We start from the raw sequence: 20,359 nt of genomic DNA, 5'->3' as shown, positions 1-20,359 counted from the left end.
TGAGACATAAAGTGGATAAGGTGCATAAGTCATTACATAGGTACCCTAAATATAATAAAATAAATGAAATTAAATAAAAGGAAGAAAGAAAATGGCAGGACATATTATATTTCTCCAAATATTCCTTCAATTATGTTAACAGTGTGTATACATTTTTTATTATCAATTCTTTTAATACATTCGAGGTAGTTCTTGAAATCAATTTCAAAAACAGGAAAGAAAGGTCGACCTTTAGAAAATTTGGTTTTATGTATGTGGAATTTTGCAATTAGAATAATCAGATTAATTAAGTGTTGCATTTTCCTATCTTTATTATTATAGTATAACAGTATATCTTTGGCATTCAAATTAATTGGTATGTTGGAATGTGATGTGATGTAAGCTTCGATTTTTTTCCAAAAAATCTGGGAAAAATTACATTCAAAGAAAAGGTGCCTAATCGTTTCCACTTCGGCATTACAAAATACACAATTGGCATCAATATTGACAAATTTTGACACAAATTTGTTAGTGGGGTAGATGTTATGTATAATTTTATATTGAACTTCTTTGATTTTATTGGAGATAACAAATTTATGTGGAAGGAGCCATGTTGTTTTCCAATTAATGTCAGAGAAAGAGGAAGACCATACAAATTTTCCTCGAGGTGTAATTTTCCTTTTCCTGAAAAAATGATTCCTTATATGTTTATTGTTACAATGGTGACTCATAATGTTTATACCATTAATAAAGAGGGTAAAGTCAACTTTCTCTGCCTCTTGCCTTTCAAAATGACCTTTTATCAATTGGAGAATGCCACTGGGAATAGCTTTTATCACTGTTTGAAATTCTTTATAGGTAACAGGGAAGATTTTAGATCTAAGAAATTCTTCATAACTAAAAATTTCACCTACATCATTTTGTAAATCCTTAAGATATATTATTCCTTTTTCAATCCAATGTTTCAGAAATAGTGATTTATTTTTCCTAGTTATGAACTCATTGTTCCATATAATAGTTTTATGTGGAGAGAAGTTATGGACAAAGCATAGTTTTGCTGCTGAAATGGCTTGTTGGTGAAATTTAGATAATTTTAGGGGTAATTTTGAAACATTATAATCACAATTTAGGAGAAAAGGTAACCCTCCAACTTTCCCAAAAATATTCTGAGGTATAAAATACCAAAGAGATTCTGGCTTTTTCAAATATTCTTTTATCCATTTTGTCTTAAAGGTATAGTTCACATCCATATAGTCTAACAGCTCCATACCACCATCTCCTCTTGGGGCTGCCAAGATCTCTTTTTTTAAACGATGGCATTTGTTTTTCCAGACAAAACTTATTAGGGTATTATTTATTTCTTTACAAAGGGATTGTTGAACAAAAAGAGAGAGAGTAGGATATACAAATCTAGAGATACCGTCTGCTTTACTCAGAAGAACTCTACCTAATAGGGACAGATCTCTTTGGAGCCACATATTGAAAATATTTTTAGTTTTTTGTATTTTAGGTTTGAAGTTTTTTGTTTGACGTTCAATTATATTTTTAGAAATATAAATTCCAAGATACTTAATATTTTCTTTAATTGGTATTTTACATATAAGAGTTTCATTTGTGTTGTAGAGACATAGTATTTCACATTTTTTTAAATTAAGTTTTAAACCTGAAGCAACAGAAAAGGTGTCTATTACCTTAAGTGCTGTCTCTATTTGTTGTTTATTTTCCAAAAATAAGACTGTATCGTCCGCTAATTGAGTTATCCTAATCTCTCTCTCAAAAATCTTTAACCCTCGAAAGACATTGCTCTGTCTAATTTGTATTGAAAGCAATTCAACGACTATAAGAAAGAGAAATGGGGAGCAAGGACATCCTTGACGGACTGACCTAGACACTGAAAATCTTTTTGTGGTATTTGGGAATAACATGACACAGCTACTAATATCTTTATAGAGCATTTAATATAGGATACAAAATGTTCACCAAAACCGAAGGTTTGAAGAGATTTAAATAAAAATTGATGCTCTACACTATCGAATGCCTTGTAGAAGTCTAAAAATAAAATTAAAGCGTCTGAATCAACATATTCAGAGTAATCTATTAAGTCAAGGATAAACCTAATGTTGCAACTTATGTGGCGATTATTCATAAAGCCAGTTTGAGTTTCATGTATGATTTCACTTAAACCTTTTCTTAAACGCCTGGCGAAAATTAGTATTTTATAGTCAACATTGAGCAATGTTATTGGTCTCCAGTTATCCAACAGAAGGTGGTCTTTGTCTGGTTTGGGAAGCAAAGTTATTATGCCTTGTTTCATGGTTGTGGTCATTTCTTCATTATTTGTACATTCTTTCAGCATTTCAAAAAGAGGTCTTTCAATTATTTCCCAAAAGCACTGGTAAAATTCGACAGGAAGACCGTCCATTCCTGGAGATTTACCTTTTTTCATTTTGTTTACAGCTTCAAGGATTTCAACTTTAGAGATAGGTTTTTCGCAATCCAATTTAAAATTATCTGATATTTTGGGAGTAAATTCTTTAACATTATTAATAAATTCTTCACCTTTTATTGAATTATAATTAGAGCTGTATAGGTCAGAATAAAATTGAAAAGCGTGATTTGCTAAATCAGTTGGGTTGGAGGTTACAGAATTATCTATTTTTAGAGATGTGATATTATTCCTCTTGTAGTTCCTTTTTTCTAGGGCGAAAAAGTAGCTTGTATTCTTCTCACCTTCCTCTAACCATTTAGCCCTGGAGCGTACAAAGGCTCCCTTGGTCATATTAATATATAAACTATCTAAATCATCTTTCAATTTTATCAGTTTAATTTCTTCCTCTGGAGTAGGGGAACTTTTGTTTATTAGGATATTTAGTTCTTTCATGATTTCAGATTCTTTAAGATTGCTGCGTTTTTTCATTTCTTTACTGTGTCTAATAGCTGATTCTCTGATTTTAAATTTAAAAAATTCCCATTTTTGTATATTACTAAGTTCTTTTTCATTGAAAATATTCCCAGCAATTGCTTTGACTGAGTTACAGAAAGCTTCATCTTTCAGTAAATTACAATTTAATTTCCAGTAACCACGCAGTGTTGCTTTTTGTTTTAGAGGATTAGTAAAGGAAATGACTATCATTTTGTGATCTGAAAAGGGGGCATAACTATGTGATATTTCGGAAACATATTGCATAGTGTAAGAAGATATTAACCACATGTCTATTCGAGATTGTAAAGAACCACTAGCATTACTCCATGTACACTCTTTTTGGTAAGGGTGGATATATCGCCAGGCGTCTATAACATTAAGTTGCTCACCTAAGTGTGATATCACTTTAAATCTTGAATTGGAAGATATTCTTGCTGGTACTCTGTCCATTAAGTCATCAGCTGCATCATTTAGGTCACCGCCAATTATTAAGTGGGCCTCTTTATATTTCTCTTTGAGCTTCAAAAGTTTTGCTGTCAGTTGGACAATCATATTTTTTGCTAGAGCATTGTAATTATAACCATAAATGTTATTCACCACCAGAATCACATTGTTTACTCTAAGCACTAAAATAATCCATCTACCTTCTTCAGATAAGTGAGATTCTATAACATCCCCTTTAAATTTATTAAACAGAATAGCTACTCCTGCTGAGTTGTTAGAACCATGACTTAAATAAATCTGGTCTCCCCATTGACTTCTCCAGAATTTACGATCATCTTCACAGGAGTGTGTCTCTTGTAGAAAAAGTAAATCGGCGTTAGACCTTCTGCAAAACAAAAAAATTGCCTTTCTTTTGGTAATATTGCGTATACCATTGACATTAAGAGAAAGTACTTTAAGGTTGATGAAATTGTTGGTCGCCATAAATAAAAAAAATAAAAATAGCTGGATGCCGACTAACTTGAACAATCAAAAAGAAAACAACAACAAGAAAAGAGCTTTTATAAAAACTCTCTACCTTTGGAAAAGTTAGAAAAACTCTGAACATTATGAGTATCAGGCATATAAAATGTGCTGTTTTGAGGCCATAACATTACTTGTAATGAGCTTTCTTAATATTCTTTTTTTTTACTTTTAATAAGCATCATGGTCTTCAGAGCTGGCTTTTCACGCAGTGAATTTTACCCCATCGATGAAGACGATCGGCCCTTGCCATCTGGTTTTCTTTCCATCCTTACGTGCCTGTTCGACTAAAGGCCACAGTTTGTTTCTGCAGTCTTTCTCGAAGCGGGTCAGGTCTTCGGCCATACGGAGGTTCATCTTCTTCAGGATGTCAGCGTTGCGTGATTCTCTCCAAATCTTAATCCTGAAGGTCCGCATGTTGAACTGGATGATGACTGGACGCGGTTTGTTATCATCCCTCGGGCGTCCCACTCTGTGTACCGTGTCAACCAGGAACCCCATCTTACTTTTTTCATCCGGTGCAATCTGGCTCAATATTTTGAGGACTTCATGCCTCACATCTTCGTTTTCTTTTTCTGGGAGGTTGATGAGGCGCAGATTCCATCTTCTGCTGTATCTTTCTCCTTCTTCGGTTTTTTCTTTCAGTTCGTCCACTCTTTTATCCAGCGTTATCACTTTATCCTCCGTTTCTTTAGCTTGAAAATTAAGCCCTTTCATTACTTCTTTTGCCTCTTTAATGTCCGCAGTGTTTTGTTTCATTTGCTGCTCAAAGACGGAAAAACCCCGCTTTAACTCACGTATGGCTTGGAGGATGTCGGAGTTAGAAACCGTGTCCTTCTCCTTGTTTTCTCCACACAGTTTCTTCGGGTTTGGACTTTTGCTGGGAGTCTCGGGAAGAGGAGAACACAAGCCGTAGAAACTCTCCTCTGGCTCCATGTCCATCACCAGATTTCCTTTTGTGACTTCTTTTTTTTTTGCGTCTCTCTTTGTCATTTCGGCTCACTGGTGCAATGTTGGTGTTAGCTTCGTAGGCTAGCTTGTAGCTTAGTTGACGCACATGTCAGGAGAGTTAATGTCCATAGGTCGTCACTCGTCAGAATCTTCAACCTATTATCAAAACTCTTCTATCCTTGTTTGGTTGGTGTTTAGCCGTTTAACAAGCCGTTCAAACCGTTGGCCTCGTCAAATTATCATCAGATACTCGTTAATGCTGCAGAGCTTCGCACTTACACGTCTGCTGCAGTCGCCATCTTGCGCGACCCCCTGGCGTCTGCCATCGTTTCGCCATTACCGCGCCGCTAGAATCACCTCTTAAAGTGATACTCCGGAGTAGATTCAACCTGGGGTCATTTGAACCGTGATATCCAGCCAAGTAGCCCACCCGCAGTTTTTTCGATATTGGCTGAACATCAGCTGAGTTACTGAGTTATCCCGAATAGCTTCGTACAAGGGTTAATGGATCCTGGTCCGTATCTCCAAAATTACCACACTAAAATCACATGCCATGACACCAAACTTCTACAGTAGTACAAATATGGTCTGTACTCACCAAACGATGCATTTGGAAGTTTGAAAATAGTCCAGGAGTTTATTATTATCAACACAAGCCTAATAGCTTCTCTGCAGCTAAAGCTGCGTCGACGTCACTTCAGGGAGCTGAGAGCTTCAAAGTTAGATGAGGGTTGATCTACTACTGTAGACAACAAAGCAAGGCTGCTCAATTTCTCCATTGATAAAATAATTTCACAACTCTTCAACATAAAAAATTCATAAAAAAACATGTAGAATATAGCACATACTTTGTTGTCTACAGTAGTAGATCAACCCTCATCTTACTTTGAAGCTCCCAGCTCTCTGAAGTGACGTCGACGCAGCTTTAGCTGCAGAGAAGCTATCAGGCTTGTGTTGATAATAATAAACTCCTGGACTATTTTCAAACTTCCAAATGCATCGCTTTGTGAGTACAGACCATATTTGTACTCCTGTAGAAGTTTGGTGTCATGGCATGTGATTTTAGTGTGGTAATTTTGGAGATACGGACCAGGATCCATTAACCCTTGTACGAAGCTATTCGGGATAACTCAGTAACTCAGCTGATGATCAGCCAATATCGAAAAAACTGCGGGTGGGCTACTTGGCTGGATATCACGGTTCAAATGACCCCAGGTTGAATCTACTCTGGAGTATCACTTTAAATAGGCGGTTGAATAATGAGCCATCACTCTTCCAATTACGGAGTTGTACTTGTTTATTTTTTTTATTTATTTAATTTGCGTTTATGTTTATATTTATGTTGAAGTCAAATAAAACATGGGCCTTCTTTGAAGTGATAAGTCTGTAATTTTAACCTAGAGATTTGTTGCGACTCATGAGGCACGCACTAGTGACGCTGCTGTTTATGTATGCTATTGCAGTCACCGCAAGTCAAAATGGAAAAGTGCGTACACTGCTTCAGACCTGTCGTGGCGATTTCATCTTTCCTGCGCTCACGATGGATTTGATAAATGCCAACCTTTGCGCAGAAAAGAACGTACACACGACCTACGCATGTTTTTCGTCTTACGCAAGTTTGATAAATGAGGGCCCTTATCTCCTCAGAAAATAACTGACTCTTTGCCTTACTAAAATTTCCGCCACAATACCTTCGTCATGAAAGATTTATCCAAGAGAATATTTTTCAGTTGTGCAGTAACTCAGTGTGAAGGAGTATGTTTGACTCCTGAATAACAGTCTGACTGTCACATCCAATCTTAGGTGTTTGTTTCTTTGCTAATTGTATTCTAAATCTGTTCTCACTTAGAGATTGTTTGCTGCTATACTGTATCTGCAGCAAATCTTCAAAACGCAAACTTTTGCTATGGCATAAATCAGAAGAAAAAAAAGTAAAACATTGAAAATAACAATGTAATTTACCACAGATAAATATAAAGACGAGAATTTAAATGATTACCAGTTATTCATATTTTTGGAAATGAAAAATATTTTACACCAGGCCACTGTTGAGGCAACCAGAAACGTCTTCTTTGGACAATTCTACTGATGAATTGGTAAGGTTTAACATCATATATGATCATTATCATGTGCATATGATGGGTAATTGTATACATTTTTTATATACAAAGATGCATGGAGAGGACTGGCACTTCTAAACATGTTTTTAAAAACTAAAAAAACAATTAACTTGGACTACTTAAGTAAGTCGGAGAACCTTCAGAGAAAGCAAATGCATGTTGTGATACACCGAATAGACACAGACACTGTCTATTCATCCAAGAATGGATAATGAAGTTTTCTCTTTAAATAACACGATACTGGAGCTTTCCAATTTTATAAACAAAACATTTTTTTCAAAGTTAAAGCTGGACTATCAAATTGTAACATGACCCAGATTATCCAAATATTGTGCCGAGACAACCGAAGTGACAAACAAACATATTTCATCCAGCGTTCGGGATGGACGTATCTTTATTATGTTTGGCCAGCTGAGATGTTCTGCCACAAAGGTTCCAGAAGAATTAAACAAGAAAAAGAAACACAAGCGTGTCCTCACAGGAAGCTGAAACCATCCCCATTTTCCCAGTGCAAATAGTCGTTCGCCTTTCTTGCAGCATTCTCAATAACAGAGGATTTTTCCCAGAGCATGATGTGGCCGGAAAGAAATTCAAGATGGCATGAGATCAAACAAAGATCCTGAAAACTGGGACACAGAGGGGTTTTTGTGGTGAACCTGATAAAAACAAATCAGTTAAATCAGTATTTTACACTGACATTTTTAACATGTGTTCTGGTCAGTGAGTGTAATCTGATATGGAGTTCAGTTCATGGGACATTTTCCACACCCATTCCTTTTATATAACCAAATAATAACCTACAGTGTTTTGGCTTACTGTAACAATGCCCTTTTACATTAAATTTATGTTTGACTCTCTTCCACTTCAAAGGCCGTTTGTCCTTAAACTATTTCTTTGATTAGCTCAGTGTGGATTTGGACTTCTGTGTTACAACTGTGTGAGTTAAAATGTTCAGTTATGTGTTTACACCATTTTATCTGCCTGTTTGGAACGCTGTGAGGGTAAAAGTAACTCCATCAGGAGACCAAGACCAAAGAAAAACTCAAAAACTGAGCTTTTACAATGCCCCCTTGAACTAACTGCAGGTGTTCTGGTGAATGTTTTCTGATTAACAGCATCTTTTGACACCATTTACTTGCTTACTCAGACTCACTCTGTCATGAAGATGAAGAAACTATGGATTTTAGAAATGATATAAATGCAGATGAGAAAGGTCCATAGTCCAGCTGAAGTTTACACTACAGAAAACTAAATGTTTACCTTAATTCATGAATCTAGTCCATTCAGGGGAAGAATGTACATAATGATTAACCAACAAGGTTTGTTTGTTGGGTTAAGTGGATCCCAACAGTCACTCACTGGCACCCATCAAAGAGGCCTTTGTTACAAAAGAAATTTAAATGATCATTTATATGCTGGCATACCAAACAAGCATTAGGAGCAATTTGCTCAAATAAAGAGCAACTGGGCCCTCAAAAATTTGGTCCCAACCAAATAAAAAAACATTGTTTATGAAGCAGTGGATGATTGTTTTTGCTTGACAATCTGTTTGGAATTTCTCAGCTCATGGAACGGACCAGTGTGGAGCCATGATGAACTTTTTTAGTTTGTCACTGTGTCACAGGTCAAGCCACCCTGCTTTTCTTTTGTGCGTCGATTAAAACCAAATCCGGCGGTTCCATTTGAGAAACTTCCAGGAAAGGTCTTATAAAAAAAAATAAAAAATGACACTGACCTTCTTTTAGCTGATCCTTCCGAGAAACCCCCAAAGCACTGGTACTGCAAAGCTCGAAGTGTCCAAAAGGTCATTCAATCTACACTGGATAAAACTACTAAGCCACAACTTTCTCTTTCTGTTTTTCTGAAACTCAAAAGAAGAGACAGGGGAGTACTGGAATTCAGGCATGTAGGGACTTATCTGCTTCTTGTTCTATCATGTGGATTTGGTATAATCAAATACCTTCCATTTTCCTTTTAGAGTAGTATTTATAAATAAAAAAAAACAGATGAGGCGAACCCTGGTGCCTGTTGCATATATCCCTTACGTTTTTTTTTAATCTTGTGACATGCTTGTGTTTCAAAAAATCAATGAAACATACAGAGAAAATGGTTATGATTTTGTTTAAATATCCTGTCTATTCCAGTGTAGTCAACAGGTTCTGTTGGTCGTAATCTGTTAATGGTCCTAAACCAAAGTCAGATTCTAATCTATTATGTTCAATCTATTGCATGGACTGCTCTCTGGCAGAAGAAGCTCTTTAAAAGTTAACCTGGCATCCTCTCCAGCCCCTGGATTTTTCAGAGGATGGGAAGGGGAATAGTGCTATTTTTACTGCGCCGATCAACCTATGCATGTAGCTGTAAAAGGGAGACAAGACGCTGCAGGGGAAGGTGAAGAACAACAGGAAGGACAGGACACAGGGGATATGTGGGCACCACAAGACTATAAATGAGATCAGCTCTCCTGATTTTAAAGTTCTTCTCTCAGGATATGTAAGAAAAAGTCAGGGCAGGAATGAAACACACAAACCAAGCAATAAAAGCTGAAAACAAAAAAGTTTGGAGCAGTCATGTCTTTTTCCTTTGCTTCATACAACCCAATTTTCTATACTTCCTAATTAAATATTCAATTACACAATTTATAGGCCCACCAACAGAGTTTGTAAGTTCTTACATTGGTAAATGTTTACCAGCTGGGCTCCTTTGCGGCGCTAATCTTGTCCAAGATGTATATCATCTGCTTGTGATTTACCAAAACACAGTTGTAACGTGGGAATTTTCTCATGAAATTCCATTGTTATAAAATGTCCTAAATGAAACAGCACATTGAGCTCAAGTTGAGACTGCGGTGATCATGTCAGCAGACAGTGAACACATATTGCGCAGGATTGTGAGTCATGGACAAAACCTCTCGTCAGTGAGGACTTTAAGGTTTCCTTTTAAGTCTTTCCAACATGTAACATGATGTTCTAAACAGCAGCTGTGAAATGGATGTTGAGTAACTATACTAAGACTCATTTCAGACACTTTTTTTTCATTAGACACCCAAGGTCATATTGCAGCTTTGTTATTCCTGTTAGCTTTATTTTTTCCATTTACTTCCTCTGTTCTTAGTGTGTTTATATGTGTTTTTTCATGTTTGATTATTTTCAGTTCTCATATACTTTTATAAATATTTTTGTTCCGTTTGCTGTTGCAGAAAACAAATAGTCTGTCTGTGCCTCGTGGTAAAGCTGTTTTGTTGGTCGGACCAAAGCTAGACTTGCATGGACACATAGCTATTTTCACACTTGAACACCAGAGATGTTTGGGAGATCGTGCGGACAATTTGATCTGGTCTTTTTCCACAGTTAATGTTCACACAGGCACATCACAGCAGAGGTCCGTTTCACGTACACTCTTAACCCGAACTAGTTGAGTTTACTAGAAAATCGCGTGGAAACCCGTTGCCTTATCCCGTTTAAGTTTTTACAAAACATGAAACTAAACCTTTTAAGTTGTATTGGCATAGATAACTTAGACATATTCAAGTTTACATTAGTAACCTTTACTCAAAACCATTAGTTCACATAACTTATCTCTTTTCTGAGGTCTAGCCAACCATTTTAGGTCAAATGCACATAAATATATATAAAAGCATTACTTAACATCATTTGTTGATATAAGTAATGTATTGTATTCAAATTTTAATTAATGACTTATACTGTTTTGATTTAGAGTTTGTATATACCATTGTAATAATGGTAGAGGTGGAGGCAAGAAAAGGCTTAGTCCAGACTTCCTCCTGCAGTAAGCACTTTTATCTTGACAGACAATTCACAGGAACGATAGTGAATTTCAACCAACCCACATGTATTCGAACAAGTGGTGGTAACTTTCTATCTCACCACTTTCAGTTATGGTGCAGATTTAGTTAAAATGCAACACGAACAAAAACCTTGTACTACACCGTCACTGCGTACAGAACATAAACATAAAACACATACAAACTCTACCACAGCACTAAATACAGCACATAAACGGGAAACAGAGAGCACCCATAATGCAATGCGGCAACACACCCAAAGCACGCCACAATATATTGTTTAAAAAGAAATTTGTATGGGAAGGAAGAAATTAAAAAATACTTTTAAATTGTTCAAGTTATTTTATTTCAGAAAACATTGAAATTAACAAATAAAAATTAACACAAATAATTCACTGCAGCAATAATGAATTAAGACTGGTGCAGTCCTAAGCTAACCTTTAGCAAACGTTTAGCAACCAGACCGATCTTAATAATTGCTTTACACACTCTTCCGTCTACTTAGTGTCGTTAAAACTACTTTAAAACATCCACAGTTTATTTTTAAATACACAATTCAGTTTTCTCCAAAAATCGAGCTGGTCACGCTCTCACACAGGACGGGTCTTGACTCTCAGTTGAACTTCAAATAGGCTCCGCCCCTCCCTCACAGAACATAACTTTATATGTAATCTCTGCTTAACATGATCATTGCAGTGTATATTTTCACATTTCTAATCCAAAGAACTAATTTGATTTAGTAATTACATAGATTTTTACAAAACATAATAGAATAAGTAATGAACACTAAAACGTTTAATTGAAAACAAATTCCGGGTTTACAGTGTAGCAGGTTTAGTGAAAACTCTGAGTAGGTTAACCCTGAAATGAGGGAAACCATGAGTTTTCCGTTTCACAAAGGGAGGTAACTCAACCCCGAGAAAGAGGGGTAACTCTAGCCTGTTTCACAAAGAGAGGTAACTTAACCTCACGGTCAGTTACCGTAGTAACAGACTCTCTGAACCTAACCTGGTCGGGACCAGGTTTTATTCAAGAAACCTTGAGTTTCTTTCTGTCTCCGCCCTCTTTCAGCCACACACGCCATTTGATTTCCTCATTCATTCAGTTAGCAGAGCGAGTTCTTCTACTTCTATAAGTCCATTAGGCACAGTAGGAGACGACTTTTTTCACGAACATGTCCTTTTGACAACGATCCCGTGGATGAAGGTGCAGCATTATTGCGCAGAGAAATAAATATTCGTCGGAGATGGTTATCAGACCGCGCATAGATTTTTGCATTTACAGACAATTATCTTTTTGAGCGACACCATCAGAATGTGTTGGGACAAAAGAAAAAAAAAGACATAAAAGACAAATAAATATTTGTATGAATAGGCTTAAAAAAGACATATATAGGTCTATTATATTTTATAAAGACACTCGTGTCTTGGGGGTGGATTCCCTCAGCCACTGGCCTTCCATTAGGGGTGGCGGTGCTGGGCACCACCCGTTTTACGGGCATCTGCCTTCTTTCTGTTGGCTCAGTAGAAGTCTGTGTTAGTTTAAATAGGCATAAGTATTTAACAGAACATGATATAGATGATGACTCTAAATTGTCCTTCGGAGTGACTGTGAGTGTGTATGGTTGTTTGTCTCGTTTGTCTCTATGTGGCCCTGTGATGGACTGGCGGCCTGTCCAGGGTGTACCCCGCCTCTTGCCCATTGACCGCTGGGATAGGCTCCAGCCCCCCCGCGACCCGACTGACGGATTCAGCGGTGTATAGATACAGGATGGATGGAGGGATGGTATAGATGAGAAGACATAGTTTATGTGTGTGAAAACAGCATTATGTTGGGAATAAAATAACTGCACAGTGAAATAGCCACTTAATATTTATTTTACAGTGTAAAACATGATCAAAATGAGGTACCTCCATGCCGAGGTCTCACCTGTTTGAACAATGTTTTTATATTTCATCTTAAACTGCTGCCAGAAGCGCTTCTCCCCTGCGGGATTGCACCTAAATGAAATAAATGAATGGGCTACCATTCAAGCAGTTTCCCTGTAATATTATTGTGATTGCAAAGGACTACATTTAAACTTACACTTTTGCTGCTGCAACGGTGTTGCACTTATTTCTAAAACGTATTGAAACTCGCCGTATGAGCGCATTAAGATTTCCAATTCGAGGTTGGTGAAAAACGTAGCCCCTCCTCTTCCCCGTTGCCAAGGTGACTCATCGAATCGGGGCTCCATTGATGCTGGCTTTTTAAAGTTGTGGTGCACGCGCTAAACTCAAGGTGAACTTACTCAGAGTTGATTAACCTCACTCAAATCAGCGTTTGTGGAACCGAAAACTCAGGGTTTTCTATCTCAGAGTAGATCAACTCAGAGATCAGGAATAGACTCAGAGTTGGTTGAACATGCTACGTGAAACGGACCCCAGGAGGCTTTCTGCTGGAGTTGCACTCTTCCGGCTGGAAATGCGAGGGAGGCATGCAGAGGAATAGGTGTCTAGAGTGGGCAGGAGGTAGCACATGAAGCAGAAATTACGCTGGAAATGTGTGTTTTCTTTACAGCGTGTTGAGAATAGCAGATGATGCTCGTTATGGCATAGATTTAAGTTCTGCATGTATCTGTACGTATCCACAACAGCAGGGAGAGAGCAGAAAGCAACACACAGGTCAACATAGAGAACAAACTATCACAGACACACATGCTCCTGACAGATTTATACATTGTCTCACCTGCTGCTGTCAGGGACACCAGGGTGCTGGGAGGAAAATATCTGCAGAATTCCCAAAGTGGACATTATGGACTTTTGCGTCTCACATGCCATAACACCAGAACATTTCAGGACTCATGCGCCTGTGTGAAAGCGGCTAATGTTGGCGCAACATAAAAATCGTTCAAAATTGAGCTTCTTACCTATACTGACACACCCAGCGGTTGGTGGTTTGATCACTTCTGCATGTATGCACTCAACTAGACTCAGATGCGCCTAGGCACTCAGCACATGCTCGAAAGTTTCATCTTTTTTTTTTTTTAAAACAGTGTGTTCACACAGCCAAATTCCGTATAAAACTGCTCTCATTCACATATTAGTTTCTTTTGTCAGACCAATTAACACATCAGAAATTGTGACAGTAAAGCAGCCCATTACAACTACATGTCAACTAACGATGGCGTAAAGCTTTTAGAGACAGTGGTGTTGCTATACGTATACGTAAAATGGTCTCCCACTGATGATGATGATGATGAATGACTTCTAACCAAGTCTAACCGTTGTTAGACATACTTCAGGCGATGACTCAATTACCCTCCTGTGCATGTACATGGGAAAAAGACAGTTGTCCAACTAAATGGCCAAGTCAATGTACAACCATAGCTCAGTTTAATTGTGCATGTAACCATACTGACAACCCATATACTGGCCACCTTTGTAAAAAATAGAATTTTCTTTTTTAGAAACCAAAGTCCTCGATGACTTTGCAAAGATACACCCAAGAGCAGTATTTAATTTCTTCTCTATCAACCACAACTTTGTGCGTTGAACATTTATCTGCCCAGATGGCTTTTCTTCAAAATATTGATTTTGATCATTTTTAAACATTTTCTGTTTGTCTTATTCCTCTTTAGAAGGTTGGAGCTCATTGCTATTGTCACGAGAAGATTAAAACATAGAGAAACACTTCACGTCAAATCATTTACAAGAAAAAAATGTTGCCACATTTAAGTTAACCTCCTTCCTGCAGCCCCATCTTTCTCTGAACAGAATCTTTTAGTTGCATGTGTGCTTAGTAACACGTATACAGATCTATAAGACAGTTATGTCTCAGAAATATAGCTTTGACGTTTTCCAAGTTTTCTTTGTCTAAAGAAAAACAAAGCCATCCTTCAGAGTCAGTAGAATATTTTTTTATTCATTAGATACAAATATCAAACATTCTAGAAAGATTTTATTTGTGACAGCGACCTTTCCACAAAAACAAATTACAAGAGCTGTAATCAAATTTACAGCAATAGAGGCCCATCTCATTATTCAAGTATTCAGATTTTGCCCTTATTTTGAGAGAGTCCCATCATTTATAGATTATTGCAGTCAAGCAGAAACTCAGTTTTGAATGCGATCTGTCACAAAATGTACCTGCAAAGCTCTGGTTTCTATAGGTTAGAAGGAAGTTAAAACAAAGATTATGTATCTGCTGCTGCCAGTTTCTTCTTGGCTGCAGTGACCATTATTGTATCGTGAGCTGAACCCACAAGCCCTGAGATCTAGAAAATAAGAAATTAGAAATCAAGTCATTTGTCATTGCTAAGTGTTATTGACTTTTTTTAAAATAGGTTACCATTATGGCTGTGTTCAAACTCAGATTATTAATATAAAGGTTAAAAAACACATAAGAAAGAAACACATTGACTGTCCTAACTTGTACCAACAGTCCATCCACCTAATATTTGACTATGAAACAATGACACAAATGTTCACCTCTATATAACCATGTTATGCTTGGAAAGTGTTGTGTACAGAACAAACATTCCAGAGGATATACGTTGTGAACACGTTTTTTTTATTAAATCCCTGAAAGCTGTCCCTCCTATGACAATTACAACATCAATCTAGCTGTTTCTGTAGAATTTCTTTTCTTTTTAATCTTTTAAGCAAGCATATTTGTTACAGTTCACTTGACATAAGCATGACATGAGAGGCGGAGTGTACAACCAACAAAGTGAGATTTATTCACACAAAGTCGGTTCACGATTAAACAAAAAAAACCAAACAAAAACAGACTGCACATGGAGCCCTAAAGCAGTATCCAGAGTACTGGCAAGGTTAACAAAACAAGCAAGATATAATCAGGAGCAGAACGGAACATAAATTCAACGTAGTGACATGTGTGGTGGGAGGCTGGGAGTATATTCACAGCAGGAACTGATAAGCACAAGTCATTTTGGGGAGTTAAAGGGCGTGGAAAATCTGGTGATGCATATGAAATTGTTACGATCATGCTTGGCTGTGGTTGTTCTTTTGGTTCCTGAGTCTTAGGCGGGGTTGAGATCGTTTCCTGGGAGCCTTGGGCGGAGTCTGGATTGCTCCTGCCATCCCACCTGCTCCTCATCTGCACTCATCAGGACACCCTTTTAGGAGCTGCAGGGGCAGCCAGTCTTCGCCACATTGTCTCACATTCATTGTGGTAATAAGGCCGACTCCAGTGACTCTATAGCAAGTTTACTTACTGCCAAAACCTTACATTAACCTGTCTCATTCAGTCCTCGTCTCCCACGTCCACTCTCCGTATTCTGTTTCCTCGTGCCTGTTTCACCATCCATGGTTGGATTCCCTCTTCCCTCTTCGAGTCCCTCACCCCGCCACCGACTCGGAACCAAGCAACACAGCCAGCACTCTCCCCTCCGGACAACAAGTAACGACAAGCCAACCAATTTTGGATCATGCCACAATCTTGGAAGTATCCTCTAACCTTCTCCCGCCTCCTGCAGAGTTCCTAGTCAACCTGGATTCAGCCCTCGACTCCCCACCTACATCGCTCACTAATAAATTATTTTACCTTGACTCACTCTGTCTGCTCTTGAGTCCATATTTTCAGACAGCTAGTTACCAGGCTGTCACAGAAATCATCTGTGGCCACAGATTGTTACTAAGTAATGATTTCACTATTTCAGATAGATATGCAGGGACGAACTGATACACATAAAAATTGATTCTTATTTCTTGTAGGATTCTGAATCAAGTCAGAAATGATAAAACTCCAATTAAACACTTTGTTCGTTTGGCAAAGTTGACTTGCCACTATTCTCCTCTGGCCTCTTTAATTGATTACGTATTTATGTTAAAGAAACATCAGGGCATCAATAACTTGCTGCTTAAGTTAGTGCCCAGATTTGTTAGTTTAATTGATATGGAGCGGCAAGGAACTCAAGAGATAATCCAACCAAAGCTGTCTTCATGGAAAGTAGTGTTTGGGAGCACTCTGATTTTAAACAATGGATTGTTTTCTTTTCAGAGTAAGCTATTTGTCAGCTACAAAAGTAAAACTTGAAAATATCAAGCAAAGCTTCGGACGGGCACTTGCTGTATGAGAGGATCCTCAAAAGCTGGTGAAACCTGAGCTTCTCTTTGGCCAAATGAGTACCAAAGATTCTTAGCAATGAAAGTTGCAAAAGATTGGGTGATTCTGTTTCCAACACCATGTTAATTCATGGCTGGACAGTCATGTTGGCTTTGTTCTTGAGGCTGCTGGTGTTATGTTCAAGGTGAATACAACCAACATTGTTCCTCATAGAAACTGTATTACAAAAATATTGCATTTTATTAGACGAGAAAAGATTGATCTACTTTACACTTTCCAGTAAGTTCATGAAACCTGAGGTGATTCCAGTTGTCCACTTGCCAAACCATCTGTGTTTTTATCGTTTTCTGCTGAGCTGTGCTCCCATGACCCAACATATCACAGCAATGTTTGCATAACTTTGGAACTACATATTCTGCTGCTGCTTCTCCTTTTCCCATTTTTTCTTTTGGATGGTCTGAAAAGAAACCCATTGAAAACATGTGAATAATTCCTGGTCCAGACTTGATTATTTCTGTCATTAGTGTCAGAGGGTCTCATGGTCACTGGCCTCAGTGGAGTGATGGAAGCTGTGAGAGTGGAGATGAAGGTGATTGAGAAAGTTCCACCTCTTCTAGGTATAATCAAATACTATGAGATGATAAATATATCAAGAAAATGAAGAATAACAAATTAACTTGTTAGTGTGGTAGTACAGGGGTACTTCTTAATATTCTTAGATAAGATTAATCCATTTTACTTGTGAGGATGCAATAAATATTAAAGTATCATCATAATTTCAGGTAACTTGTGAAAAGTGGATTAATGAATCATTGCTGGTTTGAATTTATTCACTCAACTGGACACGATTGTGGAAGAGAGGGCTTCATCACCATCATTTGTCCCAAATAAGACCTTTGTTTAGAAAACACAAGAATTAGCATTCATTTTGCCACCTCAGTTCTCATTTTACACAACAGCTGTAGCTGTCAGCCTTGTCTTGTGTTTTCAGTTTGATCCGACAGAATCCCAACTCTCTTGTCTTTTTACCATTTATTCAGTGATGCCAACAGCAAATTGAGGTTTGGAAATCATGACACAGATTGTAGTGAGGGTCCCTGATACAGCCACAAAAGGAAATTGATGGATATAAAACATCATAACTCAAAGTAAAAGGGACCAAATGAAATGGGGTTAGACAGATAATAACAGAGGGAGTGAAATAGAAAGCACTGAGCTGTCACAGCAGTCTGTTCAGAGAGATTGACATGCAGTCTTGATGTGCAGTTTCATTTCAGTCACTTCAGGGCATTTGATGGCGCAGTCAGAACGTTTCAAGATGAATAACGATCTATATCTATTGTGAAACTGTTTCTGTTTTTCCTCTACATCCTGTCTCAGGCTGAAATCTGCGTGACTGTAGGCAGTTTCTTCATCTTGATTAAAATTAGGGTTAGCGTAGAAGAGATCATTGTTGTAAAGATTATGTTCACTTGCAGAGGAAATTAGCAGAAGAACATTGATGTTTGAAGAATAATTTGAAATATACTATTTTCACCACATGAAATCAGGTTGTAGTTCCAGATCTTTTGTTGAGGCTACGTTTATGTGAGTTTTGTGCACATTGCTTAAAAAGTTTAGCCAGAAATATTTGCTCACTTTAAAAGGTTTCTCACAAAGTTAAGAACAAAGTCCTTTGGTTTTGAGCAATGACTCCTCAGAAAAGATTTGAATGACTGACAAATGATGGCAAATCTCTCATTCCTAAAAGAACATTGCACCATGTAAACAGATGTTTACAAAAATGTTGTGTTTTGATGAGCTTTTTTGGTTCTGTGGACCACTCATCCATACACACTTAGATGATGTACTGTACATACAACAAGTTTTCTATCACATAGCAATTTGCATATTGATGAACACATTGGGAGCAATTAGGCTTCGGTATTCCACACAAAGACATTTGCACATACTGGCCAGAGAAGCTGGAATTTGAAAAATCAACCTTCCAGTTAGTGAATAACCTACTTTGGCCAAACACTGTCTCAGAAACCCATTAATTTCTTTGACAGCAAAGCTCGAGTAATCCCCCGCAGTGCACCCTCAACTATCTTTTCATATTATTAGAATGTACCGTAAACAGAAAACAGAAAAGTGTAGCTTACTTCCTTATGTATTTCAGTCAAGTCTCAGGATACTCCTATATCCTTTAGTTTTGAAATCTACTTGGAGAGTAACTGGCCTGCTAGAATACACTTCCTATGAGCCAATAGTTCAGTGCAGTGTGTGAATTACTTGTCCGATTTGAACCAGTGACTGCCAAACACGATTAACACACTGGATTGCTATTTAGTTATGCTTTTTCGGAGAGGAATGGAACCCAGCTTTAAAAGCATCAAATTACCATTGTATACTGGTAAGTTGACAGGACAACTACGTTAGGACACAGTTTTCTATTTGTACATCTGACAAATATTACCAAAGTTTAGTATTCAGTTCATGTTTTTTTCTCCTGAGGAATGTTGGCCTATGAGTGTTTTGGTTTTATGAAAAGAATAGTGGGAAATAAAAGCAAAACCACAAGCTGAGAGATGACTGTTCACTTTCTGAAGCTGAGAGGAAGCACATAGTTGAGTAATTATTCTCTGTGTGTTCATCATCTCAAGCTGAATCCCCATATAGGAGAATGGTCAGGTTGGTTAACAGGCTATTTAAGGGGTCCAGCTCTGTCCCAGGAAGCCCTCTTGATCCAGCTGAGTTTGCTGTTGAACTAAACAGATGAAAAACATGTATCCCATACGGGACCCACGGACAGACTGGACAGCTCCTTCTGTAACAGGCTGTACCACCTGCAGTGTGTGAATGGACAATGGCTGGTGCTTACTGTATGTGCGATACTGTTAACTACTATGATTTGTATTTGTTGTACTTGCTTTTTATGCTTATCTTAATGTTATCACGTTTACATGGACAGAGAACTGCATTATTTAGCTTCACATTTTCTGATTCACTTGTTAGGAAAATATGTACTACTGCATACTAATAGCAGTCTTTGCTGAGTAATTTCCTGGATAGTGGCATGACATAGAACCTTCAACATTCAACATGAACTCACCAGACTATGACTTGCCTGAGAGCAATTTACATCTAACAAGGCCACCTCTGGCATTTCCTTAGATCTTCAACGTGTGGCAGGAGAGTGACTCCAGGGTAAGTCACCAGCTGTTCCTTACCTTAACTGTTTGCCTTGATGTTGAGGAAAGAATAGCGAGGCTTTTGCAAGGCAAAAAAATACACACCACCACTTTCCCTGCTTTTATCATCAATTTCATCACTTTGGAAAGCAGACTTAGAATTACAAGAAGCTGTGTGAGTCATAAACGTCATATGAGAGTGAGGGGACGTTCACACACTCTAACACACACTCTGTTATAGTCTGATACCCAACATCGATCTCTGAATATGGAATAGATAAACTAAAGCAGGATTATGGGGCAGCGATTTGCACTTACCCAGAGGAAAAATCCTGTTCAACAGACCAATTTTGACGTGTCCCCTGTGACTCTG

At 37.8% G+C, this 20,359-nt stretch overlaps 1 protein-coding gene across 2 annotated transcripts; it reads right to left on the bottom strand.

The window, feature by feature from the left end:
- Positions 1-2,250: 2,250 nt before the first annotated feature.
- LOC142377513 (uncharacterized) lies at positions 2,251-4,919 on the bottom strand. 2 transcript variants are annotated; one of them, XR_012769524.1, is made up of 2 exons: positions 4,038-4,919; positions 2,251-3,731 (listed from the first exon to the last, which is right to left on the bottom strand). XR_012769524.1 is itself a non-coding variant. In XM_075461698.1 (2 exons), exons 1-2 carry the CDS (start codon positions 4,859-4,861, stop codon positions 3,723-3,725), a joined length of 780 nt encoding a protein of 259 aa, XP_075317813.1. In that variant the 5' UTR covers positions 4,862-4,919; the 3' UTR covers positions 2,251-3,722. The 2 variants fall into 2 exon arrangements, 1 of the variants encoding a protein (XP_075317813.1); XM_075461698.1 differs by having other exon boundaries at positions 4,091-4,919.
- Between the last annotated feature and the right edge of the window lie 15,440 nt (positions 4,920-20,359).

The sequence above is a fragment of the Odontesthes bonariensis genome, chromosome 3, assembly GCF_027942865.1.
Source record: "Odontesthes bonariensis isolate fOdoBon6 chromosome 3, fOdoBon6.hap1, whole genome shotgun sequence".
NCBI classification, from domain to species: Eukaryota; Metazoa; Chordata; class Actinopteri; order Atheriniformes; family Atherinopsidae; genus Odontesthes; species Odontesthes bonariensis.
Note: the sequence above shows the minus strand (reverse complement) of the source record. Positions and strands in the feature narration are given on the sequence as shown.

Bases quoted from the DNA above. Each gene is read 5' to 3' on its own strand.
- LOC142377513 (XM_075461698.1), bottom strand. From the start codon at position 4,861: ATGACAAAGAGAGACGCAAAAAAAAAAGAAGTCACAAAAGGAAATCTG.